The sequence below is a fragment of the Neoarius graeffei genome, chromosome 5, assembly GCF_027579695.1.
Source record: "Neoarius graeffei isolate fNeoGra1 chromosome 5, fNeoGra1.pri, whole genome shotgun sequence".
Classification (NCBI taxonomy): Eukaryota; Metazoa; Chordata; class Actinopteri; order Siluriformes; family Ariidae; genus Neoarius; species Neoarius graeffei.
The window spans coordinates 44,859,021-44,884,451 of NC_083573.1; the positions used below are offsets into that span (position 1 = coordinate 44,859,021).

Here is a 25,431-nt window from a genome sequence, read left to right on the forward strand (position 1 = left end):
GCTACTGAGCTCGTTGTGATGTTCATGAAACCACTTTTGCTTTATGACATGGTGCATTATCATGTTGTCAGTAGCCATTAGAAGATGGTAAATTGTGGGCATGAAGGGATAGACATGGTCAGAAACAGTACTCAAATAATCTGTGGCATTCAAGTGATGATTGATTAGTATTAACAGACCCAAAGTGTGCCAAGAAAACATTCCCCACAACATTACCCCACCTCCACCAGGCTTGACTGTTGACACGAGGCAGGTTGGGTTCATGGATTCATGCTGTTGGTACCAAATTCTGACCCTACTATCTGCGTGTCTCAGCAGAAATCAAGATTCATCAGACCAGGCTACATTTTTCCAGTCTTCAACTCTCCAGTTCTGGTGAGCCTGTGCTCACTGCAGCCTCAGCTTTCTGTTCTTGGCTGACAGAAGAGGAACCTGACATGGTCTTCTGCTGTTGTAGCCCATCCACCTTAAGGTTTGACGTGTTGTACATTCTGACACGCTATCTCACATGTATCTGCATGATTCTATGCATTACACAGCTGCCACATGATTGGCTGATTAGATAATTGCATGAATGAGTAAGTGTACAGGTGTTCCTAATAAAGTGCACAGTAAGGGTGTGTTACATTCATTCTTTCATTTCATAATGAAAAATCTTCTACACAAAAGAGCTGCTCAAAACAGTCTTTGGCTTTAAAACAGTACATGTTACAAAAAAGCTCTCATGTTTCTCTTTTGATTTAATAAAATTAATGAATGACCTGGATGTGTATCAGCAAGTACTGGAAGGCTAGGCATGGAGGGTAAATTAAAGATTAGTGTATATCCATCCATCCATCCATCCATCCATTATCTATCTTGTTTATCTGTCAGGGTCGCAGGAGATTAGTATCTAATGTACTGCAAATATGTTTCATTATGTAACACGGTGATGATAAAGGAGGAAAAAAGGTGTTTTTATATCATTTTATCATATATTTTGACAACAAAGTACACATCTTAACCAGAGGTCAGATCATGTAAAATAAAATGTTATATATAATTTTCAAACCAAAAACCAAATGTACATGAACCGATCAGCCATAATTTACTGTTTGATCAATAAAGCCAAAAGTGATATACACGCACATATCACTATTTTCACAAACACTTTTTCCTAGGGTGGCACGGTGGTGTAGTGGTTAGCGCTGTCACCTCACAGCAAGAACGTCTGGGTTCGAGCCCCGTGGCCGGCGGGGGCCTTTCTGTGCGGAGTTTGCATGTTGTCCGCGTGGGTTTCCTCCGGGTGCTCCGGTTTCCCCCACAGTCCAAAGACATGCAGGTTAGGTTAACTGGTGACTCTAAATTGACCGTAGGTGTGAATGTGAGTGTGAATGGTTGTCTGTGTCTATGTGTCAGCCCTGTGATGACCTGGCGACTTGTCCAGGGTGTACCCCGCCTTTCGCCCGTAGTCAGCTGGGATAGGCTCCAGCTTGCCTGCGACCTTGTAGAACAGGATAAAGCGGCTAGAGATAATGAGATGAGATGAGACTGTTTTTCCTTTCTCACCTCATAGTAACGCACGATATTGATGGTCCAGGCACAGAGACCAGCAGCAGCATAGGACTTGGTGCGAACGTGGTCAGGGTGGAACTCTGGATTACTGAGGTACTCCTGCTTGACTGTACTAAGACATTGCTCAGGTATGTTCTCCTTATCATAGTACACCAAAGCCTGCAGGAAGTCATCCAGCTGCAGGAAGAAGTCTGGGTCACTTGGCAGAATCAATAATTAATTCCTCCAAAGATGTAAAATGGATTTCATTTTTTCTATAGACTAATGGAGATCTCTTATTATTTCAGAATATATATACAGTTAAAATTATGTTTAACTGTACTAAGATAAGATAGCTTTTTATTATCCCACAAGGGGAAATTTACATTGTTACAGCAGCAAAAAGGCACCAAAATATGGAAAGAAAAAAGATAAGGCTGTGAAGGAGTAGTGCAAAAAGTACTACGTATACAAAAAAAGGTATATTAAAAATAAATAAACTACAAATTTAAAGATAAAAATTAACAACTTTGCATAAATTAACAGGTTTGCAGATATACAGTTAACATAAGTGTATTACCCAGGTAGTATTGCACAAGTAGATATATTGCAGAGGAGCCATTTTAGCAGTGACTCTTCCTCATAACCATGAAGTATATATTCTATTTTATTCTATCCACATTCACTGGATATGAGCAATCGCGCGCTCTGATTGGCTACTCTACTACTAGGATATCAGCTCATATACCGTGAGTAGAGAAAAACAAAATGGTGGCGCGTGTTGCGGAACCAACCGAGGACGAAATATAAACTCCTCAAAATAAAAATGCTTGAAAACAAAACCCCCCAAAATACAAAAAAAAGCAACAAAATATGGAATGAAAGTATTTGACGGTAAGAACATATTTTTTATTTCTCAAAGATTATTATTATTATAGCATTTTTCACAAATTGCTCCTGTCATTTTGCCAGTTTGTTTACATTCTTCATCTTTAAGCATTAAAATTTGTTGAATTTTTTTTTTAGACTGGTTCAAAATCTCAACGAAGTTTGAAAATTACATAACTGAAATGTCCAAGGAAGAATTAAATAAACGTCTAAAGCTATTCTATAGAGAGCGTGCACGTGACGTCACGAGGTCACGTGGTATTTGTTTATCTGTCATCTTGGACGGCAAGGCCGCGCATAGAACTTAGACGAACCCGTTCTAATTATCAAGTGTGTGGAAGTAGATCTTTCGAGAATGGTTATACAAACTTAGACTTCATATCAGGTAGGTGTAATCTTCTAATTCAATACTCCTAGTACATCTGTTAAGTTGATTTTCGGATTGAATGATAACTGCATACTTAGAAACTAGACAGTCTCTAACGTTTAAAATGGCTATGCCTAGCCCTACTACCCTGGCCTAGTCTATGACAATGTTTTATCTTTTTGGCTCATATATGCCTTTGAAAGGCCAATCCATAGTAGGGATGGCGAAAACTAAAAAAAATCTTGACCGACCACCGAGCCTCATTAGCCGGTTAAAGTCAGTTAACCTATGAGTTTAAACAGGGATGCAAACGGCGGATGCCGCCTTTTTCACGGTTGAATCGTGCAGATCCGATTTTTTTTTTTAGGGGGGGCGTTGGAGTGTCTGAATAATTTCATCAAAGTAAATTCTGTATTAAAATTACTAAATGAGCAAATGCAGTTACAGTCCATGAAACATAGGAAGTATAAGTATGAGAAGAAAACAGTAAATCAGAAAGCTGCACACATTTGCGCAGCTTCCACGCAAACGTGCGCAGCTTTCTGATTTACTGTTTTTCAGACAAAAACATACATATTTACAACCCTGTCATTATCTGGAACTGAGTTTAGATTTCGAACATTCTTACGATAAAACGTCCTGCATAGTCTCTTTATGATAAACGTCTTAATGCCACTTACCCGTGAGGTTATCAAGTAGACATTCTTCTTCGGAACCTTCCAGAGGTATAGTTGGGATACCCATCCCGCAACAAAATATTTATAAGCTTCCAGGCTCTTGTAAGCTTTGAGGGCTTTGCCAGTGTAACACGATTCACGATTAACAAGAAAATTGTAAATGTCGTGGTAGGCCAGATCGGGCAAATCGCCGGCACCGCAGCTCCGAATTTCCCTGAACAAGGATTGTGGCAAGTTGTACGGATCTGCAATCCCCAACCTGGAACACTTTTCCACGTAACACTGCCTCACGTCACCTTCAAGATGCTGAACAAACTTAGACAAGTAATCGCGCGATGTAGATGGGGTATTTTCCGAATTTTCTTGGGGATTACTCCCTGGATCCATTACGCTCGCGCAAGGTAAACAATCCTGATGCCGTCCAATATGGCGGAGTACACACATGCGGGTCATGTGACTGCATATCCTCTATACCTTGGCACGACAGCAAAATGGCACTTTCTACAAAAAAAACCCAAAAAAACATTAAAGTCAATCCATCGATAGGTTTCTAAGAAGTCCGCCGAAGTGTAAATGATTTTGTCAGATGTTTTGTATAAAATTATTTATCAGATTTGAAAAAAAAAAAGCTCCGTTTCTCAAAATCCAGTGAATGGATATAATAAAACAATTATTCCACTCAATCTTGTAGCACATGGTTTATAGCCGACTCAGCGCTACGCGCCTTGCCGGCTATCAGCTCAAGTACGACTCGATTTCGTGGAATAATTGTTAAATATCTCAACCCTATCAACACATCAAGAATGACAAAGCAGTCTACTCATATTTCATCAAACATGTATCTAATACCCAATTCAGCATGGCCCTGCCTGGAAATTGTTGCATATTTAAAGCACTGCTCATAATCTTCGAGGTCTGCAAGTTCAAGCCCTGTCTGTGGATTAGAATAACATGAATCAGAATAGTATGCTGGGGGTTTTGAGGTGGGGGGGATTTACTGTGACAGGTTCACCTTGCCCATAAAAGCTCTGGCAGCCTTCCAGCTACGATCTTTAGGAACATGTCCACAGGGGGCCAACAGGACCATTACTGCTGCCATCACATTTGTTACGGCCTTTGGAGGATTGGGAAACGTCTTTAACTCTGTCAGGTTCACCTGTACAACAAAAGATTAAAAAAAGAGCTGAAAATAGTAGCTCATCCAAACATTGCTGGCAAAAACCTAGCCAGCTGTCATGCATGTTCTTGGGGGGGGGGGGGGGGGGGGGAGCAGAATAAAGGTGACTTAACATTACAGAACAATGTTTACAATGCTGAGACACAATACTCGACTAGTGCTTAGTTTTTCTTTTCTCCCCCCCCCAGGTATTAATCACCTTGTTAAGAGTATCTAAAGCTGCCGTGGCAGCCTCTAAAGCAGGTTCAGCTTTAATCAGGTCATCCTCACAGTCTTTCTGTCTCTGTGTCACTTCTGCCTTTATGGCTGCCACCTGAACAAAAACAGCCACAACTATAGGATAGGTTCCATCTCCAGACAAACTGGCAACAGGATTCAGGCACAGTAAGCAAAGAGGTATGCTTACGTTTTGCTCTTCTAGATCTGAATCCTTCCTTTTCTGGCTCACTCTTTCTGTCTGTTGTCCAATCTTGGCGATGAAAGTCTCAGCTGCCTGGTTCTTCATATTCAGCTCCACTTCCTGAGAGTTCAGTTTAGCCATAAGCTCTCCCACCTAGTACACATATGCGTTTATTTACCACAATGTTACCATTTGAAAGCACATTCTAAACACACACACACACACACACACACACACACACACACACACACACACACACACACACACACACACACCTCTAGGGTCTATTTAGACTTGCCAATCCACCTGCTTTTGGACAGTGGGTGGAAAACGGAGTACCCAGAAGAAACCCACACAGACACAAGGAGAACATGTGAAACTCCACATAGGCAGAAAGCAGATCTCAGCATCAAACCCAGAAATCTGAAGCTACAAGGGTGCAACATTACACTCTGCATCACCATGCTGCCCCACAATTGTTCCAATACCTTGCAAAATCCAATACCTCATCAACTGTAACCCTCATGTGGGCAATAAATGTGGGCAGGTCAAGACACAACACTGTAATAATGCTTTTATAATGCAATGAGGATAACTGAATTATTTCCAGAACCTCTGAGCACAAACAAATGGTGGCAAACATAATTATCCAGTATGCTAATAGCAATTAGAAGGAGAAAAGTTAGTTTAAAAAAACAAAAACAAAAAAAACCCCAAAAACAAATATTGCAGATACAACCCCGATTCCAAAAAAGTTGGGACAAAGCACAAATTGTAAATAAAAACGGAATACAATAATTTACAAATCTCAAAAACTGATATTGTATTCACAATAGAACATAGACAACATATCAGATGTCGAAAGTGAGACATTTTGAAGTTTCATGCCAAATATTGGCTCATTTGAAATTTCATGACAGCAACACATCTCAAAAAAGTTGGGACAGGGGCAATAAGAGGATGGAAAAGTTAAAGGTACAAAAAAGGAACAGCTGGAGGACCAAATTGCAACTCATTAGGTCAGTTGGCAATAGGTCATTAACATGACTGGGTATAAAAAGAGCATCTTGGAGTGGCAGCAGCTCTCAGAAGTAAAGATGGGAAGAGGATCACCAGTCCCCCTAATTCTGCGCCGACAAATAGTGGAGCAATATCAGAAAGGAGTTCGACAGTGTAAAATTTCAAAGAGTTTGAACATATCATCATCTACAGTGCATAATATCATCAAAAGATTCAGAGAATCTGGAAGAATCTCTGTGCGTAAGGGTCAAGGCCGGAAAACCATACTGGGTGCCCGTGATCTTCGGGCCCTTAGACGGCACTGCATCACATACAGGCACACTTCTGTATTGGAAATCACAAAATGGGCTCAGGAATATTTCCAGAGAACATTATCTGTGAACACAATTCACCGTGCCATCCGCCGTTGCCAGCTAAAACTCTATAGTTCAAAGAAGAAGCCGTATCTAAACATGATCCAGAAGCGCAGACGTCTTCTCTGGGCCAAGGCTCATTTAAAATGGACTGTGGCAAAGTGGAAAACTGTTCTGTGGTCAGACGAATCAAAATTTGAAGTTCTTTATGGAAATCAGGGACGCCGTGTCATTCGGACTAAAGAGGAGAAGGACGACCCAAGTTGTTATCAGCGCTCAGTTCAGAAGCCTGCATCTCTGATGGTATGGGGTTGCATTAGTGTGTATGGCATGGGCAGCTTACACATCTGGAAAGACACCATCAATGCTGAAAGGTATATCCAGGTTCTAGAGCAACATATGCTCCCATCCAGACGACGTCTCTTTCAGGGAAGACCTTGCATTTTCCAACATGACAATGCCAAACCACATACTGCATCAATTACAGCATCATGGCTGCGTAGAAGAAGGGTCCGGGTACTGAACTGGCCAGCCTGCAGTCCAGATCTTTCACCCATAGAAAACATTTGGCACATCATAAAACGGAAGATACGACAAAAAAGACCTAAGACAGTTGAGCAACTAGAATCCTACATTAGACAAGAATGGGTTAACATTCCTATCCCTAAACTTGAGCAACTTGTCTCCTCAGTCCCCAGACGTTTACAGACTGTTGTAAAGAGAAAAGGAGATGTCTCACAGTGGTAAACATGGCCTTGTCCCAACTTTTTTGAGATGTGTTGTTGTCATGAAATTTAAAATCACCTAATTTTTCTCTTTAAATGATACATTTTCTCAGTTTAAACATTTGATATGTCATCTATGTTCTATTCTGAATAAAATATGGAATTTTGAAACTTCCACATCACTGCATTCCGTTTTTATTTACAATTTGTACTTTGTCCCAACTTTTTTGGAATCGGGGTTGTACATTGTCAAATCAATTTTCCAATTTTACAAAACCTATCTGTTAAATCCACTTTTAATATAGAAACTTATGATCATTTACAAAACCCCTTAAAGAAAATTATAAGAAATTTTAATAGAGCTAAACATATAATAACACTGTATATTGTATTTTAAAGCATTATTGTTGTTTTTTCCTAAATAGCCTAAATACAGTACCTAAATTATTCAAAATACTCGTTTTAAAACAAGATAAACTGTGAGCTACTGTTCACTTACGTATTCCCCCCGCTCTTGCTTATATCAGAATGCAAGCAATCGAAGGAATAGGATGCTTATTATGAATGTTGACTTGAACAAATAATTAACCCTGAAACAAGTAAGTAAAGAGCAGTGTTCTCCCAAGGGATTTCAAATACAAGCATCCGGGTAAACTGCCATTTTGAAATAGCATTTTGCTTCTTGAAATAGTGTCAAAATCCACCCTATATGTTTCGTAAATACATTCAGTCGGTAAACAGGAAGTCGATGTGCGACAGACCTGAAAACCATATACACGGTATAAAACCCCAAGCTGAAGCTCGATACCAAATATCAAGCAGTTGTGATTTGTAGTTGCTGAGAAAAGTGTGATGAAAATTTTGTAAATCCATGCTACAAGTTTCGTAAATACATTCAGTTGATAAACAGGAAGTTGATGTGCGACAGACCTGAAAATGGTATACACCATATAGAACCCCAAGCTGAAGTTTGGTACCAAGTGGCTATGATTTGTGGTTGCTGAGAAAAAGGGTGTTTTGGACGGATGGACGGACAGATGGACAGAGGTAAACCAGTATAACCCCCCCCCCCCCCCCCCCCCCCCCCCCCTTGGAGTGGGGGCATAATTATTAGTACCAAGGAACAGACAGCCTCTCCTAGAGAAAGAACTATTACTAACCGTCTTCCTGGAATATGTTGAAGAGCCTTGTAGATGGATACTCTAGCAATCTCATGACAGAGCATTTAAATTTCTTTTATATTCTGCCTTCAATTAAGAGCACAGATTTTTAGTAAGGTAGGTGAATAGGGAAGAAGGGCAGCACAGTGGTGCACTGGTTAGCACGGTCACCTCACAGCAAAAAGGTTTCGGGCTCAAACCTCACGACTGCCGGAGGCCTTTCTGTGTGGAGTTTGCATGTTCTCCCCATGTCTATGTGGGCTTCCTCTGACAGTTCAAAGACGTGCAGATTAGGTAAAATACCCAGCCACTGGGGTTGTACAAGCCAGTGCGTACTTAGTCCCGGTCCCAAGCCTGGATAGATTGAGGAAGGTTGCGTCAGGAAGGGCATCCGGTGTAAAACCTATGCCAAATCAAATATGTGGAACAGATCTGCTGTGGTGACCCCTAATGGGAGCAGCCAGAAGAATGTGAATAAGGAAAAATGGGGTGCTGGTACTTTTTATGTAAATAATGAAAACATCTTTCTTTCTTTATTTGCATGTCTGTTGTAGAGGATGGATCTCAAAAAAAAAGCATGGAAAGGAGGTAAGTGATTCTCCTTAGAGCTTTACAACTGCACAGTTCATCAGTATTGTATATAAAATGTAGATCCTATAGAATTCTAAAGATTTCAAAGAATCATGCGAAGCCACACCTCCAGCTTTGAGGGGCCTACAGTATTTGGCTCATTCAGGGAGGATTACCTGTGAGGCAGTGGTCTTCAGTTTATGCAGGCCTGAGTTCAGTCTGCTAAGCCTCTGCTGCAGCTGCAGATCTCTCTTCTCCAACAGCGCACCAAACAACCTGAGCAGTTCCAGGAAGCTCTTGGGTGTGCTGTAGTTGTGCCTCCTCTCCTTCTGCCGATAGCACTCATTCGCCTGCTTGACACTGGTATGAGCATGGGCCATGAAAAGACTGATGGGTTCCTGAATGGCTGGCTGTAAAGAAGGAGAAGAGGAGAGAGAGAGTGCGCATGCGGGAGAGCTGGCTGGATTAAGCACTCTTTAACATCCTTGCCTGTGACGGGCCGTGAAATATCATCTTCATAAATCCTGAATTCATCTCCAAGTTTGTAGATACTGGACTTACTCAATTTGAAATTTAGGTGCTGTGAGTGAGAGAGAGCGATTAGGCTGGGAAAATAATGGCTTATAGCTGGTGAAACATAGCATATGGAATAAGCTGAATGTGGCTAGCATCTCATGGCCTTGAACTTTCTTGAAATATCCCTGCTGGAGTAGGCTTCATTGAGCGGGTGGTTTTTAATCAATGTATGATATAAAATCTGTTCACATTTATTAGATGGATCATTACAGTGGGAAAAATACAGTATTATTATGACACTCAAGTCCCTTTAATTCAACAAATATCCTCATCTAATTAATTTTAATAAATTACACAACCTTTTTGCTGATACACTAAATATTATGAGGTTGTCTGGTACGGTGTAAAATTACAATTTTTGCACTTCAGCAGTGTATTTTTACAATAAAATCTTGGTTTTAATCATCAGTAAAATTTACATGGATCCATCCAGCAATAATTGTGGGAATTTGCATGCTAACAGCTGGTCTTGAATCATCTGACAGACACACACATATACACACACAGTCTGGCAATGCTTGAAACAGCTGTGGCTCCTTAGAGGGCCAGTCTGTGTGTATTAATCATTGTTGCTTCATTAACATAAATGATCCTGCTTAGTGATTGTTCCACTGGAACAGGGAAAACAACATTACAGACAGAGAGACTGAAAGGGAGGGAGAATGAAAGAGAAACTGTGTCTGTCATAATGCTCATGGTCCATGTGATCACCCATTTGTCTTCACTTTCGAGTGAAACTAAGGATGAGGGACCTCGTACAAACTAAATAGTGTGAATAGAGGACACTGAAGAAGCTGAAATCGAACTTGAAGTGTCAAGTCAAACTCAATGGCCTGGTCTAAAATTAGTTGTAATAAGGGAAAAAACAAATAATTGTTCTATAATTGCCCAACATAACCAATGGAATTTTTCGAAAGTTTTGACTATAGCTCACATCAATGCCATGAAGTTCCTTTATAAACTGTAGGCTGACAGATTGCAGTGCCTCCTGGGGCCATTCGTGGAACCAATCCACTGCAGTGCAGCTGAGGAGAGCTGGGAAACGGCGCACACGAATACGCAGGGTATTACCTACAGGAGACATGCACAGCACCACCTACACACACATAAATACACATATAATCTATCAGCACTTTGGTTTAAAGCAGATAAGGTCAGTAGAATGTTTTCAGACAACATGGAGCAAGTTGTAAGACCTTGAGATTTTGACGGACACGGTCTGTGAAGAACCTCCAGCAATTCTCTGTGTTGTCCAACAAGCCTGATTCATGAACTTCCCTCTTCACTGCCTTCACTACAGTGTCCACCTCCTCATCGGACAACAGCTCTCGGATCTCACCTGCAACAGCACACAGCAGCAAAAAACTATTTTCCACTATGTTACTTTATACTCCGCTTTAACTGAAGAGAGATTCCATCATTTTTTTTTCTTTCTGGAATATAACAAGTAAACACGGTCAATTCTATCGAAATGTCCAGACTACAAATCACTTTTATATAGCTATTGAAAAGTATGAGGAATTGCACTGTAGCCATGCACAAACATAAATCATCCTCCTTCATTTTTCTTACTCTTTTCACAGCAAGTATGATCAGTCTAAATCAACAAACTTTAAATGAAAGGTTAAGCTATTACCCACATTCAGACATTGTCTGATAGCCAAATCTTATCATAATAAACGTGACCTCAGTGACTCTCTGTGATTGTGATATGGTTGTTGGGATCAGACAGGCTGGTTTGAGTATTTCAGAAACTGCTGATCTTCTTGGATTTTCATGCACAACAAACAATTTAGACAGAATGGTATTTAAAAAAATAATAATGATAAAAACATTGAGCAAGCAGCCATTCTGCAGGTGGAAATGACTTGCTGATGAGAGAGGTCAAAGGCAAGACTGGTTCGAGCTGACAAGAAGCCTACAGTAACTCAAATAACAACTTTACAACTAAAGAGAGCAGAAAAGCATCTCAGAAGGCACAACACGCTGAACCTTGAGGTGGAAACTGGATACTCAAAAACTGAAAAAACATTGCTTGGTCTGAGGAATCTCCATTTCTGCTGTAACAAACAGATGGTTTGGTAAGATTTGCATCAACAGCATGAATTTGTGGAACCAACCTACCTTGTGTCAACAGTTCAAGCTGGTGGTGGTGCTGTAATGGTGTGTGGAATGTTTTCTTGATACACACTGGGCACCTTAACACCAATCGAGCCTCCTTTGATATCCTTTTAGTGTCTTTATCTGATTTATGTATTGCTGTTGATCATGTGTATCCCTTTATGACCACGATTTACCCGTTTTATAATGTCTTTGTCCAGGGCTAGCACAATGGTGCAGTGGTTAGCACTGTTGCCTCACAGCAAGAAGGTTCTGGGTTTGAATCTCATGACCAGTGGTAGCCTTTCTGTATGGAATTTGCATGTTTTCCCTGTGGGTTTCCTCCAGGTGTTCTGGTTTCCCCCACAGTTCAAAGACATGTAGATTAGGTAAAATACCCAGCCACTGGGGTTGTACAAGCCAGTGTATACTTAGTGGCAGTCCCAAGCCTGGTTAGATTAGGGAGGGTTGCGTCAGGAAGGACATCCGGTGTAAAACCTATGCCAAATCAAACAAGTGTTACCAGGCAAAATAAACCTCGCCTGGCAGCACTTATTTTATACCTACATGTTGATAATGGTAATATTTCTCAATCATCAGCTGTCAGGTTATAGTCCTATCCATGACCTTGAGTTTGACATTTCAGAGTCATTCAAGGTCAAAGATCATGATGCCAAATGAAAGCCCATATGGCACTTCCTATAAGTTGATAATGGTAAATATCTGTCTACCATCAACCGTTTTCAAGTTATAGCCCTTTGAAAATCCATGGCCTTGAGTTTGACCTTTTAGGGTCACTCAAGGTCAAAGATCATGGTGCCAATGAATGCCTTCCTATATGTTCATAATAGTAAACATTTGTCTATCGGCAACCGTTTTTGAGTTATAATGGAAAATATGTTATTTATTTTGATCGAAAGGTTGACCTTTCCAATGACCTTGACCTTCTCCTTGACCCAATTACCCCCAAAATTTAATCTGGTAATCTACGGACCATTGCCTGCCTACCCTGAAAATTTGAAGTCAATAGGTGCAACCGTCTAGACACTAGATTGTTAACAGGCAGACATGCAAACAAACAAACAAACAAAATATGTGGAACAGATCTGCTGTGGTGACCCCAAACAGGAGCAGCTGAAAGAAGACAATGTCTTTGTCCAGCATAATAACGTGCCATGTCAGAAAGCACACGTCATTTCAAACTGGGTCTGTGAACATGGCAATGAGTTTTGTGTACTTTGTGGCCCCCCTGTCACCAGATCTGAACCCAAAAGAGCCCCTTTTTGGATGTGTTAGAATGGGAGATGTGCAGCTGACAAATATGCAGCAATCCTGTGATGCAATCATGTCAACATGGATCAGAATCTCAACGATTACACCTTGTGGAATCAAGGCCACAAAGACTTGAGGTTATTCTGAGAACAAAGGGGGTCCTACCCAATATTAGCAAGGTGTACCTAATAAAGTGGCTGATAAATGTTGATAAAAATACATTTTTTTTGGTCATTTATTGTCAATGAGTGGAAAGCTGCTGCATTTCCATCTGCCACCATTTTTAATCTTTAGTATATAAAATAGTAATCGTAAGGTATACTTCAATATAATATGATATATGTACTTAAAGGAACAGTCCACCGTACTTCCATAATGAAATATGCTCTTATCTGAATTGAGACGAGCTGCTCCGTACCTGTCCGAGCTTTGCGCGACCTCCCAGTCAGTCAGACGCAGTCAGACGCGCTGTCACTCCTGTTAGCAATGTAGCTAGGCTCAGTATGGCCAATGGTATTTTTTGGGGCTGTAGTTAGATGCGACCAAACTCTTCCACATTTTTCCTGTTTACATAGGTTTATATGACCAGTGATATGAAACAAGTTCAGTTACACAAATTGAAACGTGGCGATTTTCTATGCTATGGAAAGTCCACACTATAATGACAGGCGTACTAACACCTTCTGCGCGCTTCGGCAGCGCATTGATATGGAGCTCAGATATCAATGCGCTGCCGAAGCGCGCAGAAGGTGTTAGTACGCCTGTCATTATAGTGCGGACTTTCCATAGCATAGAAAATCGCCACGTTTCAATTTGTGTAACTGAACTTGTTTCATATCACTGGTCATATAAACCTATGTAAACAGGAAAAACGCGGAAGAGTTTGGTCGCATCTAACTACAGCCCCAAAAAATACCATTGGCCATACTGAGCCTAGCTACATTGCTAACAGGAGTGACAGCGCATCTGACTGACTGGGAGGTCACGCAAAGCTCGGATAGGTACGGAGCAGCTCGTCTCAATTCAGATAAGAGCATATTTCATTATGGAAGTATGGTGGACTGTTCCTTTAAAGGAGATACGCAGAACCATGGCCTCACTTTTTGTTTATAAATGCCTTGAGACCTCAAGAATGGCACAGAAATAGTTAAGCGTTAACAATAAATCTAATCTAGTAATTTTTACAATTAAAGTGATTCATATAGGTAGCGGTCTGAGTGAATGACCTTGACATCTGTGACGTCACCGCAGGAGGTCTCATCGCCATTTCCGCTATACTAAAACACAGAGCTGACTGCAAGTCCGATCCTCCATTTTGACCTAATTTATCGCCATGCCACGTAAATGTGTTGCTGGCCAGTGCAGCAACACAACAGAAGGTGGATTTGCGTTGCATTCATGGCCCAAGAATGTTCAAACTGCAAAGATTTGGACGTGTTTTGCAAGAAGTTCACGGGCACATTGGGCACCTATGAAGTGGTCTCTCCTCTGCACATTTTACTGAAGACTCGTATGAGACCTCTGATCTGTTGAGGAGTGTTGGCTATAAGCCCGTATTGAAAGAGGGTGCAGTCCCAACAATTAAAAGAAAAGAAAACTACAAGAAAAGGAAAGTAAGTTCAGTTGCACCAGTTCTCCCGGAGTGTGAGCTGAGCAGTAATGGCGGAGTACTCAGTATGGAGAAAATGAAGAATGAGTGGTCCAGTCATCAGATTTCTCCACTGGATATGTTTTTTTCCGCTGGATATGCTTGCCTCAACAGCAATATCTCGCCTTTAAATGGAAGAAGCGAATGAACGAAGAACTGAAAGTCAGATTGTTTCAAAACAATCGGCCACAAGATTGGCCTTCAAGAAGTGAGAACACAGACGGGTAAGCTCCGACTCTCATTTGTTTACCTGCATTTAGATTAATACTTGCGTGTATTGTATGTTTAAGTTGCCAGTATAAGATTATTTAATTTGCTTCAGAATGTGATTGTCTCAGTTCATCTGATTATTTAATTAGCCTTTTACGTTTTATCAGTGAAAATGCATGCATGTACATGTATGTTGCATAAGTTATAACACCTATCCTGTTTTAATGAGAGTCACATGAGACTGTCAATTCAATTCCATCTAATTCTCTAGATGGCTTTGTTCTCTGGCTTTTATTTCGTAAGGTGGGGGCCTCCATGTTACTATCGGATTCACTTTCTGATGGTTCGAACTGATACGGTTCTACGTGCATAGTAGTAACATGTACACACGCTCCAATTTCAGGACTATCACAGTCAGATGTATTACTATCTGAGGAATATGAAGAATCGCCAATAAATCCAAACAAAGAGGCCACTGCAACCACTCTCGCCTGCTGAGTCTGGCTTTGGTCTATAGCTGACAAAGGCCTCAGCCTTAAAACCGGCTACCACAGTGACGTCACGCACTCAGGGCTGGCTGGCTCAGCGGAGCAGCTCGAATGCCAACTTTGCGGTCGATTTTAACTCCCAAAAATATATATATTTTTTATTCCCGTTTATGCAGCATACAAGGGTCAAGGATGGAGATACTATCCACTCAGGAATGTATTTAAAAATAAAGGTTCTGCGTACCTCCTTTAATATTCTTACAGTACATTTTAAAATGTACTAAAGCATAATAAATTCATCCACTTTAAACATTTTCACTAAATCTAAGTTTTTAAAGCATCGTTTTAACACGAGGCAAACATAAGCATTTGTTATCTTTTCACTGTAGGTCTACAAATGCTTTTTGAATTTAAAACCTTAAATAATCAGCTGCTTTATTCTAATTCACACACTGAGAGCAGGTCTTTGACCCCTGGGTCTGACATCAGTGACAGATGACTAGCACCATCTGTGTGTTGGAAGGCTTGATCCAATGCCATAGCAGCCTGTCCCAGTCACCGTTAATCTACTTCACTTCCACCGCCACATTTACATGTGTTTCCCATTCATCAGACAAGCACACAATGAGGCCCCCTGTGGCATGAGAGTGTGTATTACTGTGTGAGGAATGAATGTCCCAGGGAGCAGTGAGAAGACAAGCTTCAATTTTAGGAGCTAAGCATGCATTGCAATGTGTGTTTATGTGTGTGAGAAAGACCAAACAAGTCTGACCTGAGGAAAGCAGGGTACTGATGATGATAAGGAAGCGCTCATCAGGGATCTGAGCATCTGTAAGCAGGAGCACTGTAGGAAGGTTTTTTGCCCCAGTGTTTACACAGAGACCTGCTAGATCCACCTGAGTGAGCACAACAAGATTATACAGGATTACAAATGAGACAAATCTGTACTAGTGTCATTAAAATATGTTTTCTAGAACAAACTAAACTGTTTACATGCAGTCACCTCCCTCTTTCTGTTCTCTATTGTTCTAAAGGAGAATAAAAACATCTGAAAATGCATCAGAGAATAAAGGGTCTTTTGGGATGATGCATCCAGAGCATTGCCTATGCTGTCTCCAGAGTGTTGTGTGTTGATCAATGGAGCAGGTTCAAATGGCCCGAGATTCACACAACATGATGAATTAAACGATAGCAGCAGCCTCATCAATAGGGCATTGAAATATTTGCCCAGACTCTTTAATAGTATCTGACAGCCCTTCGTTGTCGAGTACAGGCAGGACTAAATGAGATCAATGGTATGCACAGAGCAGGAGTGGATATTGATTCGGGGAAATGTTGTCTAAAAGAAAACATGATCTCTGTTAATGATGCACTGCCATTTTAAATTTATCCTCAAACTGATGAGCACTGTCATCTCTGCTAGTACAACCAGAGCGTAATATTATTGCAGCATTGATTTGGTTTCTTCTCAACATATCTGATAAACTTTTAATGTACTTTCACTTTCTAGTTCAGATATTCTGTAGTTACAAGATACTGGATACAATAAGTAGGAACACTTCACATTTAGGCTTCTTGTGGTTAGAAGGTACAAGGAAAACTGTTGAGGTGGCTACCTTCAGGTCTTGGATGCTGTACCCCTTGTGCAGGACAGGCTGAAAGGTGTTCATATCGGAGAAGTAGGCAGCCAGACGAGTCAGGCTCTGCTTGCCACTGCCACCCACGCCCACTAGCAAAGCATGGCCACGCTGACACACCAGGATTCGGCTGATCCGACAGCTGAATGGTTTAACCACAAAGCAGCAACCTCAGCAATTGAGGACAAATGGAATATCAACACAACACAGGATGATTTTTTTTTTATTGACAAATATATATAACCTAATTTCCTTGATTAATTTCTACTTTTCTGCAACTACTCTAGTTGAGCAGAATAAACTTGACTATCGTATAATAGGATTTGGTATAATAGTAGCTACACTTTTAATTAACACTATGTAAATGCTAAAATAGTAAAATAATAGCGTTAAAGTGGGTGGCACAGTGGTGTAGTGGTTAGCTCTATTGCCTCACAGCAAGAAGGGCCTGGGTTTGAGCCCAGTGGCCGATGAGGGCCTTTCTGTGTGGAGTTTGCATGCTGTCTGTGTGGGTTTCCTCCAGGTGCTCTGGTTTCCCCCACAGTCCAAAGACATGCAGGTTCTAATTGGTGGCTCTAAATTGACAGTAGGTGTGAATGTGAGTGCGAATGGTTGTTTGTGTCTATGTGTTAGCCCTGCGATGACCTGGTGACTTGTCCAAGGTGTACCCTACCTCTTGCCCATAGTCAGCTGGGATAGGCTCCAGCTTGCCTGCAACCCTGTACAGGATAAGCGGCTAAAGATAATGGATGGATGGATAGTGTTAAAGCCTCACTTTGTATGACATGTACTTAACTGTTCTAGAATTGAACTATTTTAATTATGTAGAGTATATGGCATAAGTATTCTGATTTATGATGTACATACAGTATACTTAGACAGAAATTGTGTGAAACTTTTCATGGACTGGAACTTTTGGCACAGAAATACAACCCTGATTCCAAAAAAGTTGGGACAAAGTACAAATTGTAAATAAAAATGGAATGCAATAATTTACAAATCTCAAAAACTGATATTGTATTCACAATAGAACACAGACAACATATCAAATGTTGAAAGTGAGACATTTTGAAATTTCATGCCAAATATTGGCTCATTTGAAATTTCATGACAGCAACACATCTCAAAAAAGTTGGGACAGGGGCAATAAGAGGCTGGAAAAGTTAAAGGTACAAAAAAGGAACAGCTGGAGGACCAAATTGCAACTCATTAGGTCAATTGGCAATAGGTCATTAACATGACTGGGTATAAAAAGAGCATCTTGGAGTGGCAGCGGCTCTCAGAAGTAAAGATGGGAAGAGGATCACCAATTCCCCTAATTCTGCGCCAACAAATAGTGGAGCAATATCAGAACAGAGTTCGACAGTGTAAAATTGCAAAGAGTTTGAACACATCATCATCTACAGTGCATAATATCATCAAAAGATTCAGAGAATCTGGAAGAATCTCTGTGCGTAAGGGTCAAGGCTAGAAAACCATACTGGGTGCTCATGATCTTCAGGCCCTTAGACAGCACTGCATCACATACAAGCATGCTTCTGTATTGGAAATCACAAAATGGGCTCAGGAATATTTCCAGAGAACATTATCTGTGAACACAATTCACCGTGCCATCCGCCGTTGCCAGCTAAAACTCTATAGTTCAAAGAAGAAGCCGTATCTAAACATGATCCAGAAGCGCAGACGTCTTCTCTGGGCCAAGGCTCATTTAAAATGGACTGTGGCAAAGTGGAAAACTGTTCTGTGGTCAGACGAATCAAAATTTGAAGTTCTTTATGGAAATCAGGGACGCCGTGTCATTCGGACTAAAGAGGAGAAGGACGACCCAAGTTGTTATCAGCGCTCAGTTCAGAAACCTGCATCTCTGATGGTATGGGGTTGCATTAGTGCGTGTGGCATGAGCAGCTTACACATTTGGAAAGACACCATCAATGCTGAAAGGCATATCCAGGTTCTAGAGCAACATATGCTCCCATCCAGACGACGTCTCTTTCAGGGAAGACCCTGCATTTTCCAACATGACAATGCCAAACCACATACTGCATCAATTACTGTCATGGTCCTACCTGTGGTTTCCTCTCTTCAGGTAACATTTCCACTCCTCTCCACTCAGTATTACCTGCCACGCCTGCATACTCCTCCTCTTATTAACTTTCAGTAGCTGTCATTGGCTGTTGCCTATCACCTGCTCCTCCTCTGTGGGTATTTAATCTGCAGTCCTCCCAAGCTTCAGTGTCAGATCGTCTTCAAGGCATCGACTCCGTCAACTCTTCAGTCCTGGTAACCTAACCCTGCATTTCTGTCCCTAATCTTGCTACCTGATCTGTGACTCTATGTTCAAGCCTGTTCCCTACTCCTGCCTGTTGTGCTGTCCTGTCTGTCTGCTGAGGGACTGCTTGCTGGGAGACTGCTTGAAACCCAAGTGATGTCAGCTTACTGCCACGCTACTCTGACTATGCCTGATCCTGTCTGATCTCAGAAGTTAAGTAGGGTTGAGCCTGGTTAGTACTTGGATGGGAGACTGCAGACATCACCACCATGCTCCCACCAGCCATCCCTGTCTCTCAGTCCTCCGGCCACTGAACTTCGCACATCCTCCCAACTCCCTTTCCCCTGCTATCAATAAAACTCAACATTTAACTTGCGCTCTTGGGTCCTCGTCTGTTAATCCTGACAGAACGATCTGACCATCATGGACCCAGCGCCCTCCCTGATCAGCATGGTGATTGAGCCTGAAATGACTGCCCTGCAGCGACTGGAACGTACAGAGGGAGACATAAACCGGATGTCCGGCGACATTGCATCTCTGCTCCAGCTTGACCACCAACAACAACAGCAGTTCAACCAGCAGCAACAACTGTTTCAACAGCAGCAGCAGCTAACCCAGGTCCTGCAAGTACTCACCAACCTCACCACTCCATCCGCTCATGTTCCTCCTGCTCTGGCCCCCGGTGACCCGGAACCGAAGATCGGTAATCTGGAATGTTTCAATGGTGACCCAAACCAGGTCCGGCCATTCCTGACCAGTTGCCGTATCCAGTTCTCTCTGCAGCCCAGGACCTTCTCGACAGAGGGAGCCAAGGTGGGGTACGTCATCACTCACCTGACCGGCCGGGCTCGGCTGTGGGGGACAGCAGAATTCGACCGGCAGACCCCGGCCTGTGCCTTCACCGAGGAGATGTTAAAGGTGTTCGACCTGGGCTTGTCAAAAACAGAGGCGTCACGAGCACTGATGAGTATCCGTCAGGGCAACCAGATGGTGGCGGACTACTCCATCGACTTTCATACCCTGGCAAGGCACAGTTCGTGGAACATGGCGGCGCTAGTGGACGCCTTCCTCCACAGTTTGGCGGACTACGTCAAGGATGAGCTCGTTTCCCATGAGCAACCCCCGACACTCGATGAGGCCATTGCCCTTGCCGTGCGCATTGATCATCATATCCAGATCCGTAGACGAGAGAAGGGGCATCCTAGTCAACCTGCCACCCACACTCGGGGGGAGTCTTCCGCTGCCCAGTTCCCGCCTGTCACGCCCCAAAGCCGACATAATCAGTCTGAGCCCATGGAGATCGACTGTGCCTCCCTCTCCCCCGAGGAACAACAGTGCCACCTGACCTCCATCCGTAAACCCCTGCTTCAGCTCCGCCTTCAGCTTCCCGACACCACTTGTGCCCTGACCGCCCTGGTGGACTCTGGAGCCGAAGCCAACATCATGGATACAGAGTTCGCATGGCAGCTGGGTGTGGGTCGCCACCATCTCACTCCACCCGTTCCTGTACGAGCGCTGGGTGGACATCGTCTCGGCACAGTTACACACATCACAACCCCCATGACCATGTTGCTGTCAGGAAACCACCAGGCGTCCATCCAGTTCCACCTCCTACACTCACCCGGCCAACCACTCATCCTAGGGTACCCGTGGCTCCGTCTACACAACCCTCAACTTGACTGGGAGACTGGCACCATACGAGAGTGGGGAAGGGGCTGCCATCAGACCTGCTTGAAGGGAGCCGTCCTGCCAGCCAACCAGGAGACCACCAGCTCCACCCCCAACATATCCAAGGTTCCTGTCTGCTATCACCACCTGAGAGAGGTGTTCAACAAGTCCAAGGCCACGTCATTGCCCCCACACCGACCATACGACTGCACCATTTACCTCCTGCCAGGCACCGCACCCCCTAAGGTCCGTCTCTACTCCCTGTCAGCCCCGGAAAGAAAGGCCATGGAGGACTACATAAACGACTCTCTGGCCGCTGGCCTAATCCGTCCATCGTCCTCTCCTGCCGGAGCTGGCTTTTTCTTCGTGGGAAAGAAGGATGGTTCTCTTCGCCCATGCATAGATTACCGGGGCTTGAACGACATTACGGTTAAGAACCGCTACCCTCTGCCACTACTCTCCTCCGCCTTTAAACTGCTGCAAGGGGCCACAGTGTTCACCAAGCTAGATCTCCGGAACGCTTACCATCTGGTGCGAGTAAGAGAAGGCGACGAGTGGAAGAAAGCGTTCAACACCCCGATGGGACATTATGAATATCTGGTCATGCCATTCGGTCTCACCAATGCCCCAGCAGTGTTCCAGGCGCTGGTAAACGACATCCTTAGAGACATGCTCAATAAGTTCATTTTCTTTTACTTGGATGATATTTTGATCTTCTCTAAAACCCTGTCTGAACACACCCACCACGTCCAGTTGGTCCTGCACCGCCTGCTTGAAAATTCGTTGTTTGTGAAAGCAGAGAAGTGAGAGTTCCATGCTCAGTCTGTCTCGTTCCTGGGATATGTGGTGACTGAGGGCAGCATTCAAATGGACCCTGCGAAGGTATCAGCAGTGATGTCGTGGCCGGTTCCAGAGAGCCGTAAGAAACTGCAGCAGTTCCTGGGGTTCGCCAACTTCTATAGGAGGTTCATCCGGGGCTACAGCACCGTGGCAGCCCCACTCACTATACTGACCAGCATCAAACAGCCCTTCCAATGGACTGCAGCAGCTGACAAAGCCTTCAAAACCCTCAAGGCCCGTTTCACTTCAGCTCCCATCCTCCGGATGCCTGACGCCAAGCAGCAGTTTGTGGTGGAGGTAGACGCTTCAGATGTGGGAGTCGGGGCAGTGCTTTCCCAGCGAGCAGCAGAGGATGGAAAAATGCACCCCTGTGCCTTCTATTCCCGGAGACTGACCCCAGCAGAAGGCAACTACGACATCAGCAATCGCGAGCTACTGGCGGTCAAGCTCGCCCTCGAGGAGTGGCGCTACTGGTTGGAGGGGTCTAAGGTTCCATTTGTGGTCTGGACAGACCACAAAAACCTGGAATATATCCGGACAGCCAGGAGGCTAAACTCCCGCCAGCGCCGGTGGTCACTATTCTTCACCCGATTCAACTTTGTCCTTTCCTACCGTCCTGGCTCCCGCAACATCAAGCCCGATACACTCTCCCGGATGTTTCAGAGGGATGAGGCATCCAAGGAGGAATTAACACCCATCCTCCCAAGCCCCTGTGTCATTGCTGCTCTGACCTGGGACATCGAGGAGCAGGTTCAAGAGGCCATCAGGGACCAGCCAGGCCCCAGCGCTTGCCCCTCCAACCGTCTCTATGTTCCAGCCGACCTGAGGTCTCAGGTGATTCAATGGGGACATGACTCCCGCCTGGCCTGTCACCCCGGGGTCACATGCTCCCTCCATCTGCTGTCTCAGCGATTCTGGTGGCCGTCGATGAGGAAGGACATCCAGGATTTTGTGAGAGCCTGCCCCACTTGCAACCAGCACAAGTCCCCCAGTCAGCCCCCAGCCGGGTTACTCCAGCCCCTGCCAGTACCCATGCGTCCCTGGTCCCACGTCTCCCTGGACATTGTTACTGGTCTTCCTCCATCGGAAGGTAAAATGATCATCCTCACCATTGTGGACCGCTTCAGTAAGATGACCCACTTTGTGCCTCTCCCAAAACTGCCAACTGTGAAGGAGACTGCCCGGGTCATCTTAGAACATGTCTTTCGGGTCCACGGCCTGCCCAGGGATATCGTTTCTGACCGGGGACTACAGTTCTCCGCCAGTTTCTGGAGGGAATTCTGCCACCTCCTCGGGGCCACTGCCAGTCTGTCGTCCGGGTTTCACCCACAGTCAAATGGCCAAACAGAGCGCATGAATCAGGAACTGGAGAAGGCACTTAGGTGTGTGGCTTCACGCAACCCCCACGCCTGGGCTCAACATCTGCTCTGGGTGGAATATGCCCACAACTCCCTCACCAGCTCTGCCACCGGACTCTCCCCCTTCCAGTGTGTGTATGGCTATCAACCACCTCTGTTTGCCAGCCAAGAGGGAGAAGCCACCTGCCTGTCTGCTCTCACCTACGCCCACCGCTGCACGTGGGCCCAGGCCCGCACCGCACTCCTGAAGTCCAGTACCAGCTATGCTATTGGGGCTAACCGGCGGAGGACCCCTGCACCCGTTTACCATGTTGGCCAGAAGGTATGGTTGTCTGCTCGAGACCTACCACTACGGGTGGAGTCACGCAAATTGGCGCCTCGCTACATCGGACCCTTTCCCGTACAGAAGGTCATCAGTCCCACGGCAGTTCGGCTGCTGCTGCCCAAGACCATGAGGATACATCCCACCTTCCATGTCTCCAAACTCAAACCGGTGCACGAGAGCCCCCTGGTCCCGGCAACACCGCCGCCTCCTCCTCCACGCTTCATTGATGGTGGACCAGTCTACACAGTCTGGCGACTGCTCTGCTCTCGACAGAAGGGTAGGGGCATCCAATACTTGGTAGACTGGGAGGGTTATGGTCCTGAGGAGAGGGCATGGGTCCCCGCTGGAAGGATTTTGGATCCGGCCCTCATCGCCGACTTCCATCGCCTACACTCCGACCAGCCCTCCATCCGACGGGGTCAACGTAGGGGTTCTCACCATACAGAGCCACTTCCGGACCCTGCCGCCACCCCTGCTCCAGCGTCCGAGTCTTCCGACAGTGAAGATGGTGTGGAGGCTATGGACACTGACCGGTCAGAGGAATTCTGACCCTCCACCGGTATTCCCCCTCCTCCCGCCCGTCTTGGTGGGTCTGCGCCTAGGGACTTCTGGAGCCGTCCCTTGAGGGGGGGTTCTGTCATGGTCCTACCTGTGGTTTCCTCTCTTCAGGTAACATTTCCACTCCTCTCCACTCAGTATTACCTGCCATGCCCGCATACTCCTCCTCTTATTAACTTTCAGTAGCTGTCATTGGCTGTTGCCTATCACCTGCTCCTCCTCTGTGGGTATTTAATCTGCAGTCCTCCCAAGCTTCAGTGTCAGATCGTCTTCAAGGCATCGACTCTGTCAACTCTTCAGTCCTGGTAACCTGACCCTGCATTTCTGTCCCTAATCTTGCTACCTGATCTGTGACTCTGTGTTCCAGCCTGTTCCCTACTCCTGCCTGTTGTGCTGTCCTGTCTGTCTCCTGAGGGACTGCTTGCTGGGAGACTGCCTGAAACCCAAGTGCTGTCAGCTTACTGCCACGCTACTCTGACTACGCCTGGTCCCGTCTGATCTCAGAAGCTAAGTAGGGTTGAGCCTGGTTAGTACATTGATGGGAGACTGCAGACATCACCACCATGCTCCCACCAGCCATCCCTGCCTCTCAGTCTTCCGGCCACTGAACTTCACATACGCACATCCTCCCAACTCCCTTTCCCCTGCTATCAATAAAACTCAACATTTAACTTGCGCTCTTGGGTCCTCGTCTGTTAATCCTGACAATTACAGCATCATGGCTGTGTAGAAGAAGGGTCCGGGTACTGAACTGGCCAGCCTGCAGTTCAGATCTTTCACCCATAGAAAACATTTGGCACATCATAAAATGGAAGATACGAAAAAAAGACCTAAGACAGTTGAGCAACTAGAATCCTACATTAGACAAGAATGGGTTAACATTCCTATCCCTAAACTTGAGTAACTTGTCTCCTCAGTTCCCAGTCGTTTACAGACTGTTGTAAAGAGAAAAGGGGATGTCTCACAGTGGTAAACATGGCCTTGTCCCAACTTTTTTGAGATGTGTTGTCATGAAATTTAAAATCCCCTAATTTTTCTCTTTAAATTATACATTTTCTCAGTTTAAACATTTGATATGTCATGTATGTTCTATTCTGAATAAAATATGGAATTTTGAAACTTCCACATCATTCCATTCCGTTTTTATTTACAATTTGTACTTTGTCCCAACTTTTTTGGAATCGGGGTTGTAATCATTTTTATTTTGGTCCAGGACTAAACTGTGCAGGAAAATGGGGGCTGCGATAGTGAGGTGAGAAAGAGAGTGCGGGCAGGGTGGAGCAGTTGGAGAAGGATTTCGGGAGTCATTTGTGATAGGAAAGTCCCAGCAAAAGTGAAAGGTAAGATGTATAAGACAGTAGTGAGACCAGCTGTGATGTATGGATTGGAGACCGTACCCTTAACGAAGAGACAGAAGGCAAAGTTGGAGGTGGCGGAGTTGAGGATGTTAATGTTTGCGATGGGAGGTTGGACAGGATAAGGAACGAGCACATCAGAGGGACAGCACATGTGGACAGCTTGGGAATTAAGCTAAGAGACATGAGACTGAGATGGTATGGGCACATCCTGAGAAGAGATGCAGAGCATGTTGGAAGGAAAATGTTGAGGATGG

At 44.3% G+C, this 25,431-nt stretch overlaps 1 protein-coding gene across 1 annotated transcript in view; it reads right to left on the reverse strand.

Annotated features, from left to right (window-relative positions):
• si:dkey-233k19.3 (dynein axonemal heavy chain 11) overlaps positions 1–25,431 on the reverse strand; it is a 171,278-nt gene that overhangs the window by 55,991 nt on the left and 89,856 nt on the right. The window contains exons 52-60 of the mRNA XM_060920812.1: positions 16,781–16,943; positions 15,937–16,060; positions 10,643–10,785; positions 10,381–10,542; positions 9,047–9,280; positions 5,049–5,195; positions 4,842–4,955; positions 4,478–4,621; positions 1,549–1,731 (exon numbers count right to left, since the gene is read on the reverse strand). Of these exons, the coding sequence (XP_060776795.1) occupies positions 1,549–1,731; positions 4,478–4,621; positions 4,842–4,955; positions 5,049–5,195; positions 9,047–9,280; positions 10,381–10,542; positions 10,643–10,785; positions 15,937–16,060; positions 16,781–16,943 (1,414 nt within the window). The remainder of the gene's footprint in view (positions 1–1,548; positions 1,732–4,477; positions 4,622–4,841; positions 4,956–5,048; positions 5,196–9,046; positions 9,281–10,380; positions 10,543–10,642; positions 10,786–15,936; positions 16,061–16,780; positions 16,944–25,431) is intronic.